Source organism: Hypanus sabinus, unplaced genomic scaffold (genome assembly GCF_030144855.1).
Source record: "Hypanus sabinus isolate sHypSab1 unplaced genomic scaffold, sHypSab1.hap1 scaffold_149, whole genome shotgun sequence".
In the NCBI taxonomy this organism is placed as follows: Eukaryota; Metazoa; Chordata; class Chondrichthyes; order Myliobatiformes; family Dasyatidae; genus Hypanus; species Hypanus sabinus.
In genome coordinates, this window is record NW_026779564.1 from 799,451 (window position 1) to 819,439 (window position 19,989).

General features: G+C 44.8%; 1 protein-coding gene across 2 annotated transcripts; it reads right to left on the reverse strand.

Moving 5' to 3' along the window:
- Positions 1 to 41: 41 nt before the first annotated feature.
- On the reverse strand, positions 42 to 19,092 carry LOC132387038 (uncharacterized). 2 transcript variants are annotated; one of them, XM_059959414.1, is made up of 8 exons: positions 14,451 to 14,762; positions 12,158 to 12,322; positions 7,852 to 7,939; positions 6,799 to 6,965; positions 5,726 to 5,897; positions 5,564 to 5,629; positions 4,885 to 4,935; positions 42 to 496 (listed from the first exon to the last, which is right to left on the reverse strand). In XM_059959414.1, exons 1-7 carry the CDS (start codon positions 14,463 to 14,465, stop codon positions 4,904 to 4,906), a joined length of 705 nt encoding a protein of 234 aa, XP_059815397.1. In that variant the 5' UTR covers positions 14,466 to 14,762; the 3' UTR covers positions 42 to 496; positions 4,885 to 4,903. The 2 variants fall into 2 exon arrangements, with proteins under 2 accessions (XP_059815397.1, XP_059815398.1); XM_059959415.1 differs by lacking the exons at positions 42 to 496; positions 4,885 to 4,935; positions 14,451 to 14,762 and adding exons at positions 639 to 1,200; positions 19,001 to 19,092 and having other exon boundaries at positions 7,852 to 7,944.
- Positions 19,093 to 19,989: the final 897 nt, after the last annotated feature.

The window sequence follows — 19,989 nt, forward strand, 5'->3', positions numbered from 1 at the left end:
CTTGTCTAGATAAACACCAGATCATCACTTTTCCACATTAATTGTGCTGCGAAGGTGAGTATTTCCCTGGTAGTTTACTGATCTCCGATTGTCTCGTACTGGACGAACACCCACCACTGCCACGGCTATCATTGTTCCTGTGGAAGAACTTTGAAAGTCCGATATTGATGTGGTGTCTAGAGATGTAGAAAAGGTTAGTGGGCATCCTCTCAGAGGAAGTGGTCGGGGAATCACAGTTCCCCCTCCCACCATCATTAATTCAAATTGCAAGGTGCATTTGTTTACTGGCACGTGCACTGTGGGTGGGTGATTGGGGGAGAAAATGTCAATAAAACTGTTCAGGAGGTTGAGACTGTCAGCATTTTGACACAAAACACAGACAATTCACACCTGCCATCATCACAGATGCTGCTCAGCTCACTGAGTTCCTCGGGAAAATGGTTTCAGACGGCAGATCTGCAGTCTCGTGTCTCTTAAAGGGTACGTGTTGTAAATTCTGAACAGATTGAAGATAAAGGAGAAAGAAATAATTGTTATTCCGGATCTGATGCAGCACAAAAACTCAGATAAAGAACACAATGGAAAACACAATAAATATAAATACATACGATACAGGAGTCACTCTGACCTTAGGTGGTTCTGACAGAAAATTTTAAAACCGTGATGGTGGTGGGGTGGGGGTTGTTAGTTGTGTAGGGGTGGCTTAGTCACTGGAGGTGTTGATCAGTCTTACTGCTTGAGAAAAGTAACTGATTTTGAGTCTGGTGGTCCTGCTGTGGATGCTACGTAGCTTCCTCCCTCATGGGAGAGTGGCAAACAGCCCATAGGCAGGATAGGTGGGATCCTTTTTGATGCTGCTGGCCCCTTCTTGGAGTCTTTCTGTTTATACGTCCCTGATGGAAGGTAGGCTGATGGTGCCGGTGATGCGTTGGGCAGTTTTGACTCCCCGTTGTGGAGCCTCCCAGTCCGACACAGTTATGCAGCATGTTGGCCTGCCCTCTGCAGCTCCGCTGTTGACGGACGGCAGTGTGGATGTGAGAACAGGTCAGACAATATCTGTGGAAATGGGAGATGCTACTGGTCTATGACTTTAAACACAAGTTTGAAAACCGTGCTGATTTCTTGTCGGGTGGTGAAGAAGAGAGCAGAGACCGAGGAATTCTGGTAGCAGGTAGTTCAGGATTTCAGTTGTCACAGGATCTGCATAGAACATAGAACAGCACAAGAATAGGCCCTTCGGCCTACAACGTTGGTGCTAGCATGATTCCACATTAAACTGTGATGTTTAAACCTTCTCCCCCTTTAGCTAACAATCTGCACTATTGTTCATTTTACCAAAATACATTACCATACATTTCCCAAAACTGTATTCCATCTGCCACATTTTGCCCATTCTTCCAATTTGTCTAAGTCTTGCTGCAATTCCATTGCTTCCTCAGCTACCCCTTCACCTATCTTAGTATCACCTGCAAACTTTGCCACAGAGCCATCAATTCCATTATCAAAATCATTGGCAAACAATGTGAAAAGTAGAGGTCCCGATACTAACCCTAGGAAAATCACTAATCATCAGCAGAAACAGGAAAGGCCCATTTTATTCCCACTCCCTGCCTCCTACCCTCAGGCCATTCCTCTGTCCATGCCGGTAGCTCTCCAGTAACGCCATTCGGATTGTATCTTGTTAAGCGGCCTCATGTGTGGCAACGTATCAAACACCTTCTGAAAATCCACCCTGCTTGGTATTTACTCAACGAACTCTAGCAAATTTCTTAAGGAAGATTTCCCTTCATATAAACTATACGGACTTTGACTTATTTTATCATTAGTCTCCGAATCTCGAAACCTGAACATTAATAATTGAATTGACTTTATTTCTTACATCCTTCGCATACATGAGGAGTAATAATCTTTACATTACGTCTCCATCTGAATGTGCAATGTGCAATCATTGTAATTTAAAATAATTTATAGACTCCAACAGTTTCCCAATCACTTAACTTAGGCTAACTGACCTATAATTCCACAAACAAGAGAAAATCTGCAGGTGCTGGAAATCCAAGCAACACACGCAAAATGCTGGAGGAACTCAGCAGGCCAGGCAGCATCTGTGGAACAGTTGACGTTTCGGGCCGAGATGCTTCGGCAGGACCAGAGACAAAAAGCTGAGTAGATTTGAAATGTGGCGGGGGTGGGCAGAGAGAAATGCCAGGCGATAGGTGAAACTTGGAGAGGAAAGGATGAAGCAAAGATCTAGAAAGTTAACTCTTGATAGAGACAGAAGGCCACGGAGAAAGAAAAAAGTGGGGGGGGGGTGCACCAGAGGGAGGCGGTGGACAGGCAAGGAGATAACATGTGAGAAGTACGAGGGCATGGGGAACGGTGAAGGGGGAGAGGAAGCTTTACTGGAAGTTTGAGAAATCGATATTCATGCCAGGATTTGGAGGCTACTCAAACGGAGCATAAGCTGTTCCTCCTCCAACCTGAGTGTGGACTTATCCTGACTTTGGAGGAGGCTGACATATCGGAATGAGAATGGGAAGTGGAAATAAAACGGGTGGCCATTGGGAGATGCCGCTTGTTCTGGCGGACACAGTGTCGATGCTCGGCGAAACGGTCTCCCAATCTACGACGGTCTCACCGAAATACAATAGGTCATACCGAGCTCATCTATGCCTCCGTCTGGTGCTCGCCCCATCCCTTTCTTTCCTTTCTTCCATGGCCTTCCGTCTCTTTCACTAACCAACTTCCTCGCTCTTTGCTCATCACTCCCCCTCCAAGTCTCACCTATCGTCTGGCGTTTCTCTCTACCCTCCCAGACCGCTCTCCACCCTTCAAACCTACCCCTCAGCGTGTTTTCCCCAGTCACACCAAATGTTCTCGGCCCGAAAAGTTGACTGAACTTTCTCCACAAACGCTGCCTGGTCTGCTGAGTTTCTCCATCATTTTCTGTGTGTTAGCCTATAATTTCAATTATTTTGCCTTCATCCTTTCTTTGCTGCCTTTTGTTGCCTTTCATCCGAAATCAATGAAATTTCCATTCATTTTTTCTACATTATATTGCGTTTCCTCTTCTTTTATGCAGACCCCTGCTGCCTCCTGAGGCGTCATTTACATTAATCTCCCTGATAAGACCTGATCTCACAGTGTGTCTGGACCCTGTTAGGGAAGTGTGGGTTCTCACAGTGTTTCAGGACCCTGTCAGGGACGTGTGGGGTCTCACTGTGTGTCCGGACCCTGTCAGGGGTGTGTGGGGTCTCACAGTGTGTCAGGACCCTGTCAGGGGTGTGTGGAGTCTCACACTGTGTCAGGACCGTGTCAGGGGTGTGTGCGGTTTCACAGTGTGTCAGGAACCTGGCAGGGTTGTGTGGACTCTCACAATGTGTCAGGACCCTGTCAGGGATGTGTGGGGTCTCACAGTGTGTCAGGACAAAGACAGAGGCATGTGGTGTCTCACAGTGTGTCAGGACCCTGCCAGGGACGTGTGGGGTCTCATAGCGTGTCAGGAACCTGTCAGTGGTGTATGGTGTCTCACAATGTTAGGACATGTGGTGTCTCCATTCAATGTATTCATCTGTGGTAGGGAGTGTAAGTAAAGTTTGATCATCGACATTTTTACTTTAGAGAATGTGACCGTGGTGGAAATGATGCTCTTCAATAATCAGGGAGTGCATCTGTTTCATATTCAGAAATGGGTGTGGGAATTTCACTGTAGTGTCTGTTGCCTCGGCAAACAACAAGAGTAATAGTGACGAACAAGCTTGTAGCAATTTACCAATCCCTTGGTGCAGGGAAACTGAGGGGTTTCATGGACCGGATGTGGACTGGAACAGCATTAACAGAGGTGACAGAGATGTGAGTAGTTTGTAAACTTCCTGATTCGTATATTTCTGCTCCCATATTTAAATTATCATCTTTGGCATTTGTTCTTGTAAATGAGGGTTCTGACCGAGATTTCTTATATTTCTTATAAGAGCTTCGAATAATCAGATGAATCATGGGCTACTGTAAGATTAATAATGTTCTGATATTTGCCTTTCCTACGCTCTCTCCTCTGTTAAATGTGAAGTTGAGTGATCCAACTCAGTCTGCAATGATGAAGCCTCACAATCTCTTGAGCCCATGCACTGCCCCGGGCTCCATTTTCACAGACTCGATGGGCTTCCGGATGTAGTGAGCTTCCCATCCAGACGGTCACAAATTAACTAATTGCAATATTATTTATAGATATTTCCAGACCTTTCCACCTTCCTTGCCGCGATCCCACAACCCTCGGTTTCCCTGTCCTAATTCCCATCTCTCATCCTTCCTCAGTGTCCATCACACAACACCGGCAGACATGAATTTCAGCTTCTGTGGACTGAGCTGAGGAATATGTCCCCCGGTCTCACCCTCTCTAACACTGTAGCAGTGTTTGCACTAGGGAGTGCAGATGTGAACACAGAGGGGTTCATCTGCTGCTCTGTGGTTGACAGACCAGTTGGGATGTCACCTGCTTTTCTAATTAAAGTGATGCTATTATTACTATTCAGTGACTGGAATTTCAGTGGACGCCCAACTCTGAGAAAATATAATCTGCGGGAACTGGGGGAGTTTGGAAAATGGTTCAGGATGAGGCTGTTCAGGAGGGGCAGTGCCTGGCAAGGGAAGGTTTTCACTATTTGCTGTGAAGAAATATAAGTTTTTTTTTCCATTCTCCAGATCGCCCCTTCTCCACTCAGACTCTGGTGGGGATCTGTAGTTGCAGGCCCCAGAGTGGTGTGACCACTTTCCTCAAACGCGCCAGCTCTCTGCCTCTTTCCTCAAAATGTCCTTTGAAAACTCTCCCTCTAGCAAACACGTTTCCCTGCGTCTCACTGTGATCTCTGTCACAGTGCCAGTATTTACCTGGTCAGATCCTCGTGGCTCAACAACTGAACCGCCCGACGCAAATTACAACTGTTGGTGGAAACAGAGGTCAAGTTTCAACTTAATGAAATTTGCTTCAGCCTCATCTGGGCCATTGCGTAACGTTCCGATCGCCCCACTACCGGAGGGATGTTGAGGCTTTAGAGAGGGAGCAGAAGAGCTTTACCAGGATGCTGCCTGGTTCAGAGGGCATGTGCTGTCATGAGAGGCTGGAAATATTTTGATTGTTTTCTCCAGATTATCGGAGACCGAGGGGAGCGGTGACACAGGTCTACAAGATTATGGGAGGCATAGATAGAGTGGACAGAGATAATCGGTTTCCCACAGATGAAATTTCTAGTACCAGGGGGAATATATTGAAAGTGAGAGAGTGTAGAATGAAGGGGGATGTGAGGGGTAGGATTTTTAATCAGAGAGTCGTGGTTGCCCGGAACGCACTGACCGGTAAGGTGGTAGAGTCAAACTATTAAAAGCATTTTAAGAGACATCTGGATAGGCACATAGATGTACGGAGGATGGAGACATCTGGACATTGTACAGGAAGGAGAGAGAGTTTGGGTGTGTCTGATTTACTTCTCAGCTGTTTCGGCACAATATTATTTGTCTAATGGCCTTTTCCTGTGTTATACTCTTCAATGTTCAATGCACGTTCACTTACCTTTCAGCTCACTGAGAATCTTCAGTAAAACTTGAGCGGGGTTTGATGGATGGGAGGGATTACAACCTATTTGAATTTAAACAGATTGAGGGAATGATGTGTAAAATTTTAAAGTGCACTGTATTTAATCCAAATTTGAATTAATCGCTGATATTATCTCACCATATATCTGTATTTCCTTCAGCATTTTGTCCAACTCTGGAACACCAGTCCGCATTTTCACAAAGGTTTCCCACATCACCCTCCGGGCGCGGGAGCCTTTCTCCATCACCAGGCTCAGGAGGAGTTTAGAACTGTCCGCCTGCTCTCCCTTATCAGCGAGATCAGAGATTTTCTGTGAAGAGTAACGGTGAACATATTGGGGACTGACAGATTCACACAGAGAATGAGAAGTAAATGATGTGCTCTGTAACAGGATCACACTGAGCAGTCACCCGGACGGGTGCTGATCCTGTCTGGACATGGACTGTACATTCTGAGTGCAGAGCACACGGAGGGACATTTACCGTGAACCTGGTCCACCAGTCAATGAGATCTTGGCCGGCCTGTGACCGCTTCATTGACAAGGCTCCAAATCATTAAGTAATTCCTCACCAGATTTGGCGGTATAAAACAGAAATCATAAAATAACGATCACAGATGAAGAAATAAAACAGGAATTGTTTTTTTTTTATGACGAATTGAGCGGTCACAGAGGAGTTGCAGAAAAGATGATGACGCCAGTGTCCAACTTGACAGCGGATTCCTGGAGGATATGTGATAACTTTCCTTTGCCTTTTCCAGTGGAGGTTTATTCACACTACAAGATGGCAGTATTCCCCGAACCATACCGCTTGCAGTTAGGGATTGTAACAGAATTATCTCCACCCAGACCAAACCACACTCGAGCTCCTGTGGCATTCACAGATAACACCCCAGTTCTCACTGACAGCTTGCCGTCACACTGCACGATCTTCCCAGACTGAAACTTCCTGCCATATTTCCATTTAACTCTGCAAGCCCACACAACTGTTATTTGCTCAAGTCACTCCGAACATTGAGCAGCCGCCTAACAGATCGTGGAGTTTTTTCACCCCTTTCTATCACTGGTTCAGATTCACATGTTTGTGATTGCATATACAGTATTTATTTCCCAGTTGTTCTTTTATCTAATTTAAGATCTGATGAGTCAGATTTCCGACACCCATCAGTCCTGTGATGTGTGAAAATTCAAACCCATTCTCCCTCCCACTCACCCGATGTTCATCTCCGCTGAACTGATTCTCGGCCGTTAACGCCAGGCTCACTCCGTGCACCCCTCCTTCCATCGCCTGCTCCAGCCTGTCCCGGTAGATATCCGTCAACTGCAGCAGCTGGGAATCGTCCCAGTTTGCCAGGAGCTCGGTGATTGCTGAGCTCGGAGCTGTGAAAGACAATGAGGAGCATTAAAGAAATTACCGAACATATACTGGGCAGTAACTTTCTCTCTGGAACCCTAAAATCACCAAACACAGTCCGGAATATACACATATATATATCGGGACGGGGAGGGGTGTAGTGAGGAATGGGCTTGGGCCGGAGGGTGGGGAGCGCAGGGCAGGTAGGAGGGGGTATAGTTCAATCTGTCGAAGACTGGTCTTTCTTGTCCCCGGGGATACACCTCTGTGTTTGGGAAGGATTCTGTTTATTGCTGAGAATATAGTAACCATCACCATCACTCTCCTGGTACTGTCCATCACCACCGCTTTGCTCTGGGTTACTGTCTGCCTGCCTGGTCAACCCCTTCCTCAGCAAATCTCTGAAATTTGTCACAAAATGCTGGTGGTACTCAGCAGGTCAGGCAGCATCTATGGGGGAGAATAAACAATTAAATTTTCGGGCCAAGGCCCTTTATCGGACTGGAAATGAGGGGAAAGAAATTCTAAATATTGCCACATTACTTTCTATTCCTTGTGATTCTGACGCAAAACGTCGAATATTTATTCCTCTCCATGGATGCTACCCGGCCTGCTGAGTTCTGCCAATATTTTGTGTGTATTTTTATTGGCCAAAAATTTAGCATCAGCAGAATGTCTTGTCTTCTGGAGTAACTCGTTATTTAAATGTGCATCACAATCTGTTAGAGGAGCAGGAACAGACGGTAAATGTCCTCCTTCCACGTGTGACTGTTTCCTCAGAGATGTTAACTCTCCCTCTCTCTCATCTCTCTGCTCAGTTTTCACAAATGTTTTGTGAATTGTCGATATTGAATTGAACACGGACGCAGAATCCGCAAAGTATTTAAAAATTAAAATAACTCCCCAACATACCCGTGTCCTTTCCCGATGTTGACGTCACTGGCTCTCCTTCACTGCTCGCAATTTGATCCATTTTGAGGACAGGTGTGATTAGTGTTTGCTGCTCTGTCACAAAAAAAATAACAAGAGGATCAAACAATAATTGGGCTTTAAAGGAGAACACAGTTTTGTTTTTAAACGGAGGCAAACACTTCCAAACATCTTGGGCCGATCCACTGAAGCCTTGACATGGCCGGATTCATCTGCACCCATCCACCCACTGTCACACAATGTCCATTTCCGATCTCTCCATGGAGTGTACACTGTGCAGGGATTCTCCGCGGTATCTACTCGCTACATTGCAGGCAATTCCCTTTTAGGAACCAATCTTGTGTTTTGGATCGGGAGTGACGTGTCAATGAAATGGAAAGCCAGGTTCAGCAGACAGCGCCCACGTCATTGTTGCTCCAGGTGGCGCTGTGGTGAGTAATGGACAAGTGTTACAGCAGTGTGGGTTAAAACGTTTCTGCTGCCCAATTTTACATCTATCCCTGTCATCACTGAAGTCTATAAATTTCTCAGTCACATTTGATTTTCACCGTCTCCTTTCAGTTTGACATCGCCTGGCTTTGACACCAATGGCAATATATGGTTTGAGTCTATGTAGAAACACTGTGACATCCTGAACAATGCAATCTCAACCACAGGTTCAGGACATCTTGACCTGAATCACTTTAGTTTCTCCGGCAGGACTTTAAAACCATTATTATCACTGAAAATCGGTCAAGATTTATTTGAACATATCACCTGGTTAGTATCAGATAGTTAAATAGCACCTTGTTAAGCACAATGTAGACCCGCCATACATTCAAAACAGCTAGTTGGGAGAATAATCTTTGACATAAATAATATTAAATGCTGGGATTATTCAACAAGACAGACTGTATTTTCATATTTCAGGTGGAAAACCCTGTATCGGAGCTGAACATGTGTGCAGGAGCCGTGTAACTGTTCTCTATCTACAATGTATTCTGCGTTGTGTATTTATGATGCTTTTTATGTTAACTTGTAGTATCAGTGGAGGAGTGGTAAATGTGAAGGGAGTCAGTTACATATTTGTGCTTTATTCCATGCGGTTCACATCTGGAGTCTGAGGGATGTCATATCTTTTGTTATTATCCTACACGTTGAACCTACACTTGGGTACACTTCAGTTTCAACGCTTCAAGATTGTTTGCTGATTGCTAATAAAGGATTGAATACATATCGCCGACATTTGTAACAATCATCACTGGAGCTGAGGGGACGACATGCAAATATAACAAATCTGTGGGGTCGCCAGTAACGGCAACTTGGTTTGTTAGAATTCACCGCTATATTCTCAACAGATGTTTCTCAATCTGCCGATCATTTAAAATATTCTGATGTACTTAGTGAATACTTTGCTTCGTTATTCACAAGTGAAAAGGACCTTGGAAGTTGTGGGGATGACTTACAGCGGACTGAGACGCTTGTGTGCAGAGACTTCAACAAAGAGAATTGCTAGAGCTTTGGAAAGTCATAAAATTCGATAAGTCGCCGAACTGGATGAGATGTACCCAGGCTACTCTGGAAAGCGAGGGAGGAGATTGCTGAGCCTCTGGCGATGATCTTTGCATCATCAATAGGGACAGGAAAAGTACCAGAGGATTGGAAGATTGCAAACATTGCTCCCTTGTTGAAGAAAGGGAGTAGAGATAACCCAGGAAATTATAGACCTGTGAGTCTGACTTCAGTGATGGGCAAGTTTTGGAGAAGATCCTGAGAGGCAGGGTTTATGAGCATTTGGAGAGACATAATCTGATTAGGGATAGTCAGCACGGCTTTGCCGAGGGCAGGTCACGCCTTATGAACCTGATTGAATTCTTTGACGATGTAACAAAACACATTGATGAAGGTAGAGCAGTAGAAGTACTGTATATGGATTTCAGGAAGAGGTTAGCTAAGGCTCCCCATGGAAAGCTCATTCGGAAAAGAAAGAGGTATGGATCCAAGGCGACATTGCTTTGTGGATCCAGAGCTAATGCCCACAGAAGGCAAAGTGCCGTTGCAGATGGTTCAAATTCTGCATGGATGATGGTGACTAATAGTGTTCCGTTGGGATCTGTTCTGGGACCCCTTCTGTTTGTGATTTTTACAACTGACCCGGATGAGGAAGTTGAAGGATGTTTGTAAGTTTCTAAGTTTGCTGATGACACGGAAGTTGGGAGTGTTGTGTATCGTCTGCAGGGTTGTCAGATGTTACAGTGCAACATCGATAGAATGCAGAACTGGGCAGATATGTGGCAGATGGAGTTCAATACTGATCTGCGTGAAGTGGTTCATTTCTGTAAATGAAATTTAAAGACAGAATATAATATTAACGCGAAGACTTTTGGCAATGTGTTGGATCAGTGAGATCTTGGGTTCTGTGTCGATAGAACACTCAAAGCTGCTGCCCACGTTGACAGTGTTGTTAAGAAAGCATATGGTGTGTTGGCATTCATCAGTCATGGGATTGAGTTCAAGAGCGAGAGGTAATGTTACAGATATACAAGACCTTGATTAGACCACTTGGGAATACAGTGTTCAGTTCTGGTCACCTCACTACAGGAAACGAAATGGATCATATAGAGAGCGCACAGAAGACATTTACAAGGATGCTGTCTGGATTGGGGATCGTGCCCGATGAGAATAGTTTGAGTGAACTTAAATACATCGCCCTTACAGACTCCTTGGAGAGGAAGAGCGGCATTAAATAAATTAGCTTTTTGGATCTTTCCCAGGAGTTAGGGTGGTAAACATCTGGCGGGGTCTACGGAGGGAACTCCTTAATGAAGAAGCTCATATCCCGATTGGTTGGTATGCTAAAATGGCATTTTCTGTCACCAATGAGAGACAAGTAAATCTCACGTCACTTTAAGAGAGATACCGGGCACGCGCAGAATGCTTAAATCGTCTCAACGTCAGCCCGGGAGCGCGAGCGTGACGAAGCTCCGCGAGAGGGCGCGCGTGGCACAGTGGGCGGGGCGGTTAGCTCGTTCGGGTGGTAGATAGGGAGACTGCAGAGCCAGGAACAGAGAACTGGGAGCGAATGAGTCATGGTCGATCCGCAACCCGCTGGGGTTCAACATTAACGCACAAATCTCGATGTATATTGTTAATCAATGCAGTGTTTCTTTTCAGTTCCACAATATAATTAATATGCAGAAATTATATTGTCTTACACTAATTGAACTGTCAGAACTTTTCTAGTCAACACAACAAATGCATAAGTGGACCACTCGGCTGATCTGATTTAAACTTGCGTTACACATTCCCCCATGTTCATCTCGATAACACTTCAACCCCATTCTTTATAAAGAAACTGGGATTTGAATGGTATCACAGGCTTTAATTTCAGTGTTCAGTGAGTAGAAAGAGTTCCTAACTCCTGCAATTAACACTGGCAAAAAATAGGAGTGTGGGAGAGGGAGTGGGGAGGCGAGCGGAAGAGTTTGCTGCTTTTCAATACATGATGCCCTGTCCACAGCCAATCCTTCCACAGTCTCTCTGAACATTGGAAATATCTTAATATCAACAGCTTCATCATGTGACCCAACACGCTGCTTTCCAACCGAAATCACTGAGTTTAAGCCGATTCCGGCACCTCCAGCAGTCCTGGCTGCAAGGACATTCGTTCACCTCAAGTACAGGTTTAACCCATGGATTTGGTACAGGGTCAAGTGGGAACATTGCAAAACCTATTTCTGCTTAATCGCAGATTCATAGGTTCTGACAATTTGTTAGCAGAAAAGTACTTGATGACGACAGGGTATATAAATGTAAATTATTGGTTGGCATCTGCTGGTTTAGACTGAATGAAATGTGGTACTGGGACATTTGGCTTCGAGAGGGTTTGCTCTTAGCAGAGCGATATACTCGAGGGCAAGTATATCATTACAGCTTGTAATAGACAGAGGAGTCAATGACATGTTGCTGTACTTCATGGTAATTCCGCATTTCTGCAGTCACTACAGCAGGAAACAGTTGCGGCGTCTTCTAAAGGGAGGAAATTCTCAACGCGTTTGAGATTATCATGACATAACACAGACAAGCAAGGAAACATCAGCAGTAACAAGTTTGAAATGAGCAAACAATCTGAGGAATGTTCGTGGCTTCGCAGAGCTGATGCTGACAGTACGTTAGTATATCTGGAGTGATTGCAACTGGCATAACTGGCACTTCTAGGTTTATTCGCTCTCACTTCAGCTGTTTCCTGCCTTCCTTGGTACAGAAATGTAATGTCTAAAGGACCAGTGTTAGAGCAAATGAGACTCACCAAACTTTCTCCTGACTGAATCAATGGAAATTCCGAATCAGATGGGTTCTCTCGAAATGGTTCTCTCAGTCCTCGGGCTGGTTTCCTTGTTGCTTTTCCCTTGTCTTCAGTTGTGGTTTGCTTCCAGTTGTGGGCTTTTCTTTCAATAAACCTCTCACCGCAGGTCTATATCCAGAGAAATAATGAAGTATGTTACTAAAACAAACGAGAACAAAGCATTAACCTGAAATTTAAATCTGGAACGCATATGTCTTGACCAGAGTGAAGAAATCTGTAACTGCCCCTCACTCTTTAGAAAGCCTGACATGGGATACAAAAGAACAGACACAAGATGCTGGACGAACACATCAGGCCAGACAGCATCTGTATGTCGACGCTACTCTCTTCCATTGACACTGCCCGGCCTGCTCAGTTAGTCCACCATTTTGTGTGTATTGATTGGATTTCCAGCATCTGAAGATTTCCTATTGTTTGTGATGGGATACAAGGAAGTCATCACTCAGTCATGGTATAAGATACAAATCATAATATATAGGAGTAGAATTAGGTGATTCCGTCATTCTAGTCTGCTCTATAATCAATCATGGTGGATTATTTTTCCAACACCGTATTCTTGCTTCCTGCTATAATTCTTAACCTATTTAGCAATCCAGAACATGAATATACCCAAGGATAGCCTCCACCACTGTTTGTGGTAACAAATTCCACAGATCAAACAACCTTTGGCTGAAGTAATGTCTCTCATCTCCGTTTTAAAGTGAAGTTTCTTTATTCTGAGGCAGCACGCTCAGTTCCCAGACTCGCCGTCCAATCCAGACACCCTCTTCGTTTTCAGTATCCAGACTTGTTGTTATTCTGTTGGTGTAGATAATCACTCCCGCCCCAACTTCACCCCCCCCCCAACAACTCTAGATTTTGTTGGGGGAGGGTTGATTTACTTTTCTGCTGGTTTGGCACACCATTGTGGCCGAAGGGCCTGTTCTTGTGATGTACTGTTCCATGTTCTGTTCCATCTCCAGCATCTTGAGCTTCTATCTGACTCCCACTGGCAGATAGACAGGAGGCAGTGGCGGGGGGTGGGGGGGAAACTTCCAAACCTGAATTGAATTCTGAAACGCCGGTCTATTTCTACTGGTGCAAACACAAAACTACATGTTTAATCACAGCCTCTCCCTGTGAGGGATGGAATGGGAACTCATTCTCTTCTTTGCTTCCAAAGGAACTATAGAATCAAACATCTGAGTACAGAACAGAAATACTCGCTCAACATCTCATAAACCCGGACAACTTGATCCCCTGATTCATTTTATCTGGGTCAAAACATGCGTGGTATCCCAAGATCCAACCCCAGAGTGTCACAGCCCGAACATCTTTTCCACATCTCACACTGGGTGTTCCCACATCTCACACTGAGAGATTCACGCTATCAATATCCAGCCACTGGAGACGTCTGCTCTATTGCAGAATGAGGAACATCCAGCCGCATCTGTAAAAGCACCAACGTAGACCGAAGCCCAGACACTGACCGTTTCATATTCCTGGAGACCACATCCCAAGATTGTATTTCAAGCACCAACTCTCCCAGGGCTCTTTGCTGCCGGTAATATGTGGCAGTGTCTCAGCTAATCCCAGTTCAAAACCTTACACTCCCACACCAACTTGTGACAGAACTGGAGCCTGATGATCTTTGGTCTGGACAGGGATCCGACGGAAAACATGGGTATTGGGTCACAAAGAGGGAGCTGATACATTTCAAATTTCCTCCACAGTTACATTGAACACATTTGTTCATTATTTTATTGTTGAGTGCGGTGTAGCCCAGGCCAATTAGCCGGCACTTTCTCCGTCGTGCAACAGGAATAATATGTTCTAAATATAACGTTGGGAATATAGCACTGGCAACTCAGTACAAGAGTTTATATTTTGTTTCTTTTGATGAAGAAACGATTGACTACCTGCAAGGTGTTTGACACCCAGAACAAAATTGTCTAAATACAATCCCTACAATCTTCTTCAATGTATCCCGGACAGCAAACGCTCGAAGCATCCTCGTATCTGAGGCCACTCTCTCTCCGCTGAGAGTCAGCAACCAGAGAGTGATAAACATGTTCAACACTCTCTGCAGCTCTGGTGAGCTGTTGCCCTGGTGACGGAGGAAGTGGCTCGCAAAGATAACCGAGCGGGGAAATAACAAACTCGGTGTGACACGTTCTCGGTTTCATTCTGACAATGATGAACTGAACATTCAGCCATTTTGTAATGGTGATACTAAAATTACAGTGGTTGTACTTACCCTTTCCAGTTGCATTCAGTAAATCTCACTGTGGTACCTGCTCTACAACACTCTGAGCAGTGCAGACGCTGGTCTAAAATATAAACACATTGTTGGATACGATCCGTCTGCAACAAATGTCGATTATGTGTAGAAGTTTCAATTTAGATTCATAGAGCCTTTAGAGCACAAACGCAGGACTGTTAGCCCATCCAATCCGTGGTATGTTCGGTGTGGTCCCATTCCCCTGCACCCAGACCATAGCCCTCTATACCTCCCTCATCCATACAACTAACAAATATCTCTCAAATATCACAATCGAACCTTCATCTCTCACTTCTGCTGGGAGCTAGATCCACATTCGCACCACACTGTGAGTGAAGTAGTTCCCCCTCAGATGCCCCTTACATGTGTCACTTTTTGCCCTAAATCAATGACCTTACCCAACCTGAGTAGAAAATGCCTACCTGCATTCACCCTATTTATACTATCATAGATTTCTATATCTCTAGCTGGGTTTTCCAACCTGGGGTCCATGGACCCTTCCTTTAATTGTAGGGGCCAATTGCATAAAGAGTTGGAATCCTGCTAGGATACCCCCTCATTTCCCTGTATTCCAGGTAATCAGGTTCTAACCTGTTCAACCTATCACTATAATTATTTCCTGAAATACCAGCAATGTCCGTGTAATTTTCCCGGCACTCTTTCACGCGTATCTATATCTTTCCTCCCAGTAGCTGACCGGAACTGCACACAATTCTGCATATTTTGGAATCACCGTGTCTTTTACAACTTTAGCATTAATATCCCAGCCCCTCTTCGAAATAGCCTGCGTTATAAAGGTCAATATGCCCAAAATTCTCTTTACGAATCTGGTGCTGCCTTAAACATCTGTCGCATCCACGCCGGGACAATCAGGCTCAAAACAACTATTTTTCCCAAGCAGCAAGCGGTATCAACACCTCTACTCACTAACCCACCATCCACACACCACCCACTACTGGTTTAAAATTTCCTGAAAGTTCCAGACACTCCTGTGCCTAAAGTAACTTTATGGATAGACAATCAATATCATTCTCAGTATGTCCAGGCTCTCCTCTGCCTTTACAGACAGACAATCAATGTCATAGACCAGAAAATTGTGCAATATTGCAAAGGAAGAATGGCGGAATGAAAAATGCAATGAAGTAGAATGACGTATTAACAACAGCTGAGAAATGCACCAGAAAATTAAGAAAGTTACTGGCATTAAGAAAACCTCGTCTACAGGATGCATAGGATTAGCAGACGGATCCATCCTAACAGATCCAGATAAAGTATGTTAGAGGTGGATTCAGTATGTAGAGCAGCTTTTTGAGATAATAGAGTGGAACCCCCATATATGAAACACCCTAATTCTGGCCCACCTATTACCAAAGAAGAAATAACTAAAGCAATGAAACAAGGTAATGCCACCGGACCTGATGGAATTTCAGTGGAAATGATACAAGCCCCAGAAGATCTGGGAGTAGATATTTATTTTGAAGAGTTTAATGGCATTAATGAGTCTGGTGTATTGCCTGACGATCTCTTGAAATCAGTATTTATAACTCTGCCTAAAATTCCTGGAAATATTGACTGCGAAAATTATAGAACAATCAGTCTGATGAGTTACATTATAAAGATTTTGTTGAGAATTGTTATCAGTCAAATTAAAAACAAGTTAAGGCTTAAAACTTCTAAACTTCAATATCGGTTTATGGAGGATAGTGGATCTTTCAACGCAATTTTCATCCTGCGAATGCTTTCAGAAAGGGCAACTGAATATCATAATGATGTCTGTTTTATATTTTATTGATTTCATTAAAAAATCGACAAAGTAAAACATGAAAAATTATTTCAAATTCTTACTGAATTAAACATTGACAGAAGGAATCAATAACTGCTTCAAAATTTATATTGGAATCGAATGGTGGAGGTAGAAATTGATGATAATATAAGCAGTTGGACCAAAATTCAAAGGGGAGTTAGGCAGAGATGCGTTGCCTCACTGAAATTATTTAATATCTATAGTGAAATGATTCTCAGCGAAACAAAAGACCTGGATAGGATAAATATTGGAGGTGTTTACATCAACAATATAAGATAGCACCCTAATATCAAGTGCTGCAGAAGACCCACAAATCCCCCTGGACAAAGTAGTATAAACAAGTGCAGATTTTAGTCTAACCAAATTAGATTTTGGTAAAAAAAAAATCCAAATATATAATAATATCAAAAGAGCAGGATACTCCCAACCGCCTGAGATTTCAGCTTCACTGCAGTCTGAGAAAATTTTGATCCCAGCTGTCGAATTACCAACCTGGACTGAGGCCCGTCTACTGCCAGTTCCATATCCTCAGAGTCACCAGCCAAATATCATCACCCATACAAAGACGCTTTGGTGCTGGCGATGTGGCGTGGTGTTCGTGCCATTTTTGATACACAGACTAAGGTGGAATTGGAACCTAAAGAACCTCTGCCGGGGCCGGTGCTCAGGCTGGTTCCCTGTATAGAGGATGCGGACACACTTCAGCCTGACCCCAGCAGCTAAACCCAGCACATTTGATCACAATCTTCCTGCTATGTGGGATCTTGCCCAGCAGAGCGGGCTGCCATGTTTCCTGCAGTGTAACAGGAACAAAATGTCAAATTATAAAGTGGAAAATTATGGGAGCTCAGTATATCAGACCACATCTCTGACAGCACATTTGCTCCTGAGGCCACTGTCTCTACGCTGAGAGGCGGTGACCACAGAGCGATAAAAAGTGCAACACTTGCTGCAGCTCTGACGGGCTGTTACCCTGGAAACAAAGGATGTGGTTGTCTGAAAATAACCAAAGGAGGAAGTAACCTGAACAACAGATGCCATGAGCTCCATTATGACAAAGATTGACACTTCAGCCCGTTTGTAACAGTGAAACTAAAATTGAAATGGCTGATTTTACCCTGTTACATTCTGTATTCAATTGATCAATAAAGTATGTCTGTCTGTCTGGTAGTCCTCGATATATAAAAAAAAAACACCCTGGAAAAGATGCAAAACAAAACTTCAGAATGAAGACAAAGTTTGAAAGAGAGATTGCTGAAATATATCATTGCACCAATGGGATACAGACTGGACAGAGATTGAACAAGACGGTTGACATATAGCATTGAGGTGGTGGGATACAGGCTGGGCTGAGGTTGAAGAAGATGGTTGATCAGGGGTGATCTCTGATGGTCCTCCAGCAATACACAGATCCTGAAATAACAGTACGCACTAACAGATAACGGAGTCCAATATAACAAATCGAAAACAAACAGTAAGAACTTTGGTATATGTCCTTTTCTACTCTACACACTTTATCAAAGCACCGCAGAAAGTATCCCATCCCGATAATTCACATCTTCATACGGCTGCTGCTCTTCCTGTAACTGAATGAAATAACGGAGAACTGTGGACACAGCTTTGTCCAACATAGAAACCAAACTCCCCTCCATGGACCCTGTCTACACTACCTACTGCCTCAGTAAAGCAGCCAACATAACGAAAGATCCCCACAACCCTGGACAATCTCACTTCTCACCCTCCTCTCAGGTCGAAAACAAAATAAAATGGAAGCATACCACCAGATTCAAGGACAGTTTCCATTCTGCAATAAGAAGCGGACTGCATGCTCCCCAGTGTGATGAGATAGACCCCTGGCCTCACAGTCTAACAAGACCTTGCATCACATATCTACCTGCACTGCAGTTTCTCTGTAACCAGAATGAGTTACATTGAGAGTTTTTACATGCTGTTTTTGTTTTATCTTATATCACCTTAATGTATTGTTGTAAAGTGTTGATCTGTGTGGATGACACCAAAGACAATATTTCACTGTACATCAGTACATGTAAAAAATAAAGATTCCCCATTTTAATTGTGGGGAAATATTAGAAAGCTCCTTTGGAAATACGGGAGGGAGTGTACACATTTCCAAGAATCCCAGATACATGGAAAAAAACTTAATTCTCCCATTAATAGGGCCACACATCGGGAAACATTGGCTGCATGTCATCAAGTCGCGGAAATGGAAGAAAGGACGTGAGAGATCTGAATCTCAGTGTCCTGCCTGAACGGGGGAAAGATGGAACTACTCATACTCGTGGAGGAGTCTCCCGAGGGTGCCATTGCTCCGTTTAATCCTCGCTGTGTGCAATGACACAACGGGCCAAACGTCCATCTCCATTGTGCTGGAAAAAAGTAATACCATTGTCGACCACAGGCATCGATCCGGATGAAGTTTGGATCCGATATCGGGCCGGGAGATGGAGGTAAATTTCTCCGGGTACATTTTAATGGATGGGTTCAGTCTCGGCATCACCACCTCATCCCGCTCCTGGGACCAGAACACCGGGGGCTGAGCGGCGGCTCATCTCAGGCGGTTCAGTGTGAAGGTCCCATAACCCGGACCGACTACAACAGGTTGTGTCCAGGAAGCGGGACGAGGCCGCCAGTTCGAGGAAGTTAACGGGACTCTCTGCCCGACATGAGGTCCCCCGCCCCCGGGATCGACTTCAGTACTCACCGATGGGAAATCGTCGGTTGCGTTCACCCCTAGTGACCGGCCTCAATGCTGACCAATGAGAACTTGATCAAATTGCCCTGGAGACAGCGATCGGTCCACCCGCTCCCAGCAGACGATCCGCTTCAACAGAGAACTGAACGAAAACCCCGCCCATCCGGAGACTGTGAGAGCGGGGGCGGGGCCTCGGAAGCGAAAACCTGATATACTGCAGATCTGCGTTTGGAATGGGAGCGAGAAAAAGGATCTGGTGACGGTGGATGGTCTGCCGTCTGAAACGGCGACTCTGCTCCTCGCCCCTCACACGCTGCCCGACCTACCTGCTGCATTTTACACGTTATTTCATACTTACATGAGCTACATTTTTAATTTTTCCCTCTGCATCTTCCCCGTCGCCATCCCTCCACCTCCCGGTTCTCAGAGTTACAGGTTTGATTGCCACCCCGGTCCAACACACAATTCCCACCCGAACCGGGGAGGGGAAAGAGGCGAGCAGGAAGGTGATAGGTGGTCAAGTCATGGGCTGGTCAAGGGCTGGAGATGAAAGAATCGGAGTGTTATCAACAGCAGAAAGGGAAAGAGGGGAGCCGGGGGGAAGTAATAGGCTGGTGAGCACAAATGAAAGTTCAGAGTGGAGAATAGAGAGGTGGGTGGGGGCGGAATTTGTCTTCTGGAAGGCGAATTCAATATTCATACAATCAGATTGGAGTATACCCAGATTCAAATTAAAGTGTTGCTCCTCCACCCTGAGGGCGGTCTCATCTTGTCACAAGAGGAGGCCGTTGATCGAGACCTCGGAATGGGAATCAGAATTAAAATGTTTGGCCACTGCAAAGTCCTTCTTGTGGCAGATGATGCAGAAATGCTCGACAAAACGGTCTTCCAATTTATGGCGGGTCTCACGAGTGTAATGTGGCCGCAGCGGGAGCACCGGACACAATGGATGACCCCAGTCGATTCGCAGGTGAAGTGTTGCCTTACCTGGAAGGACT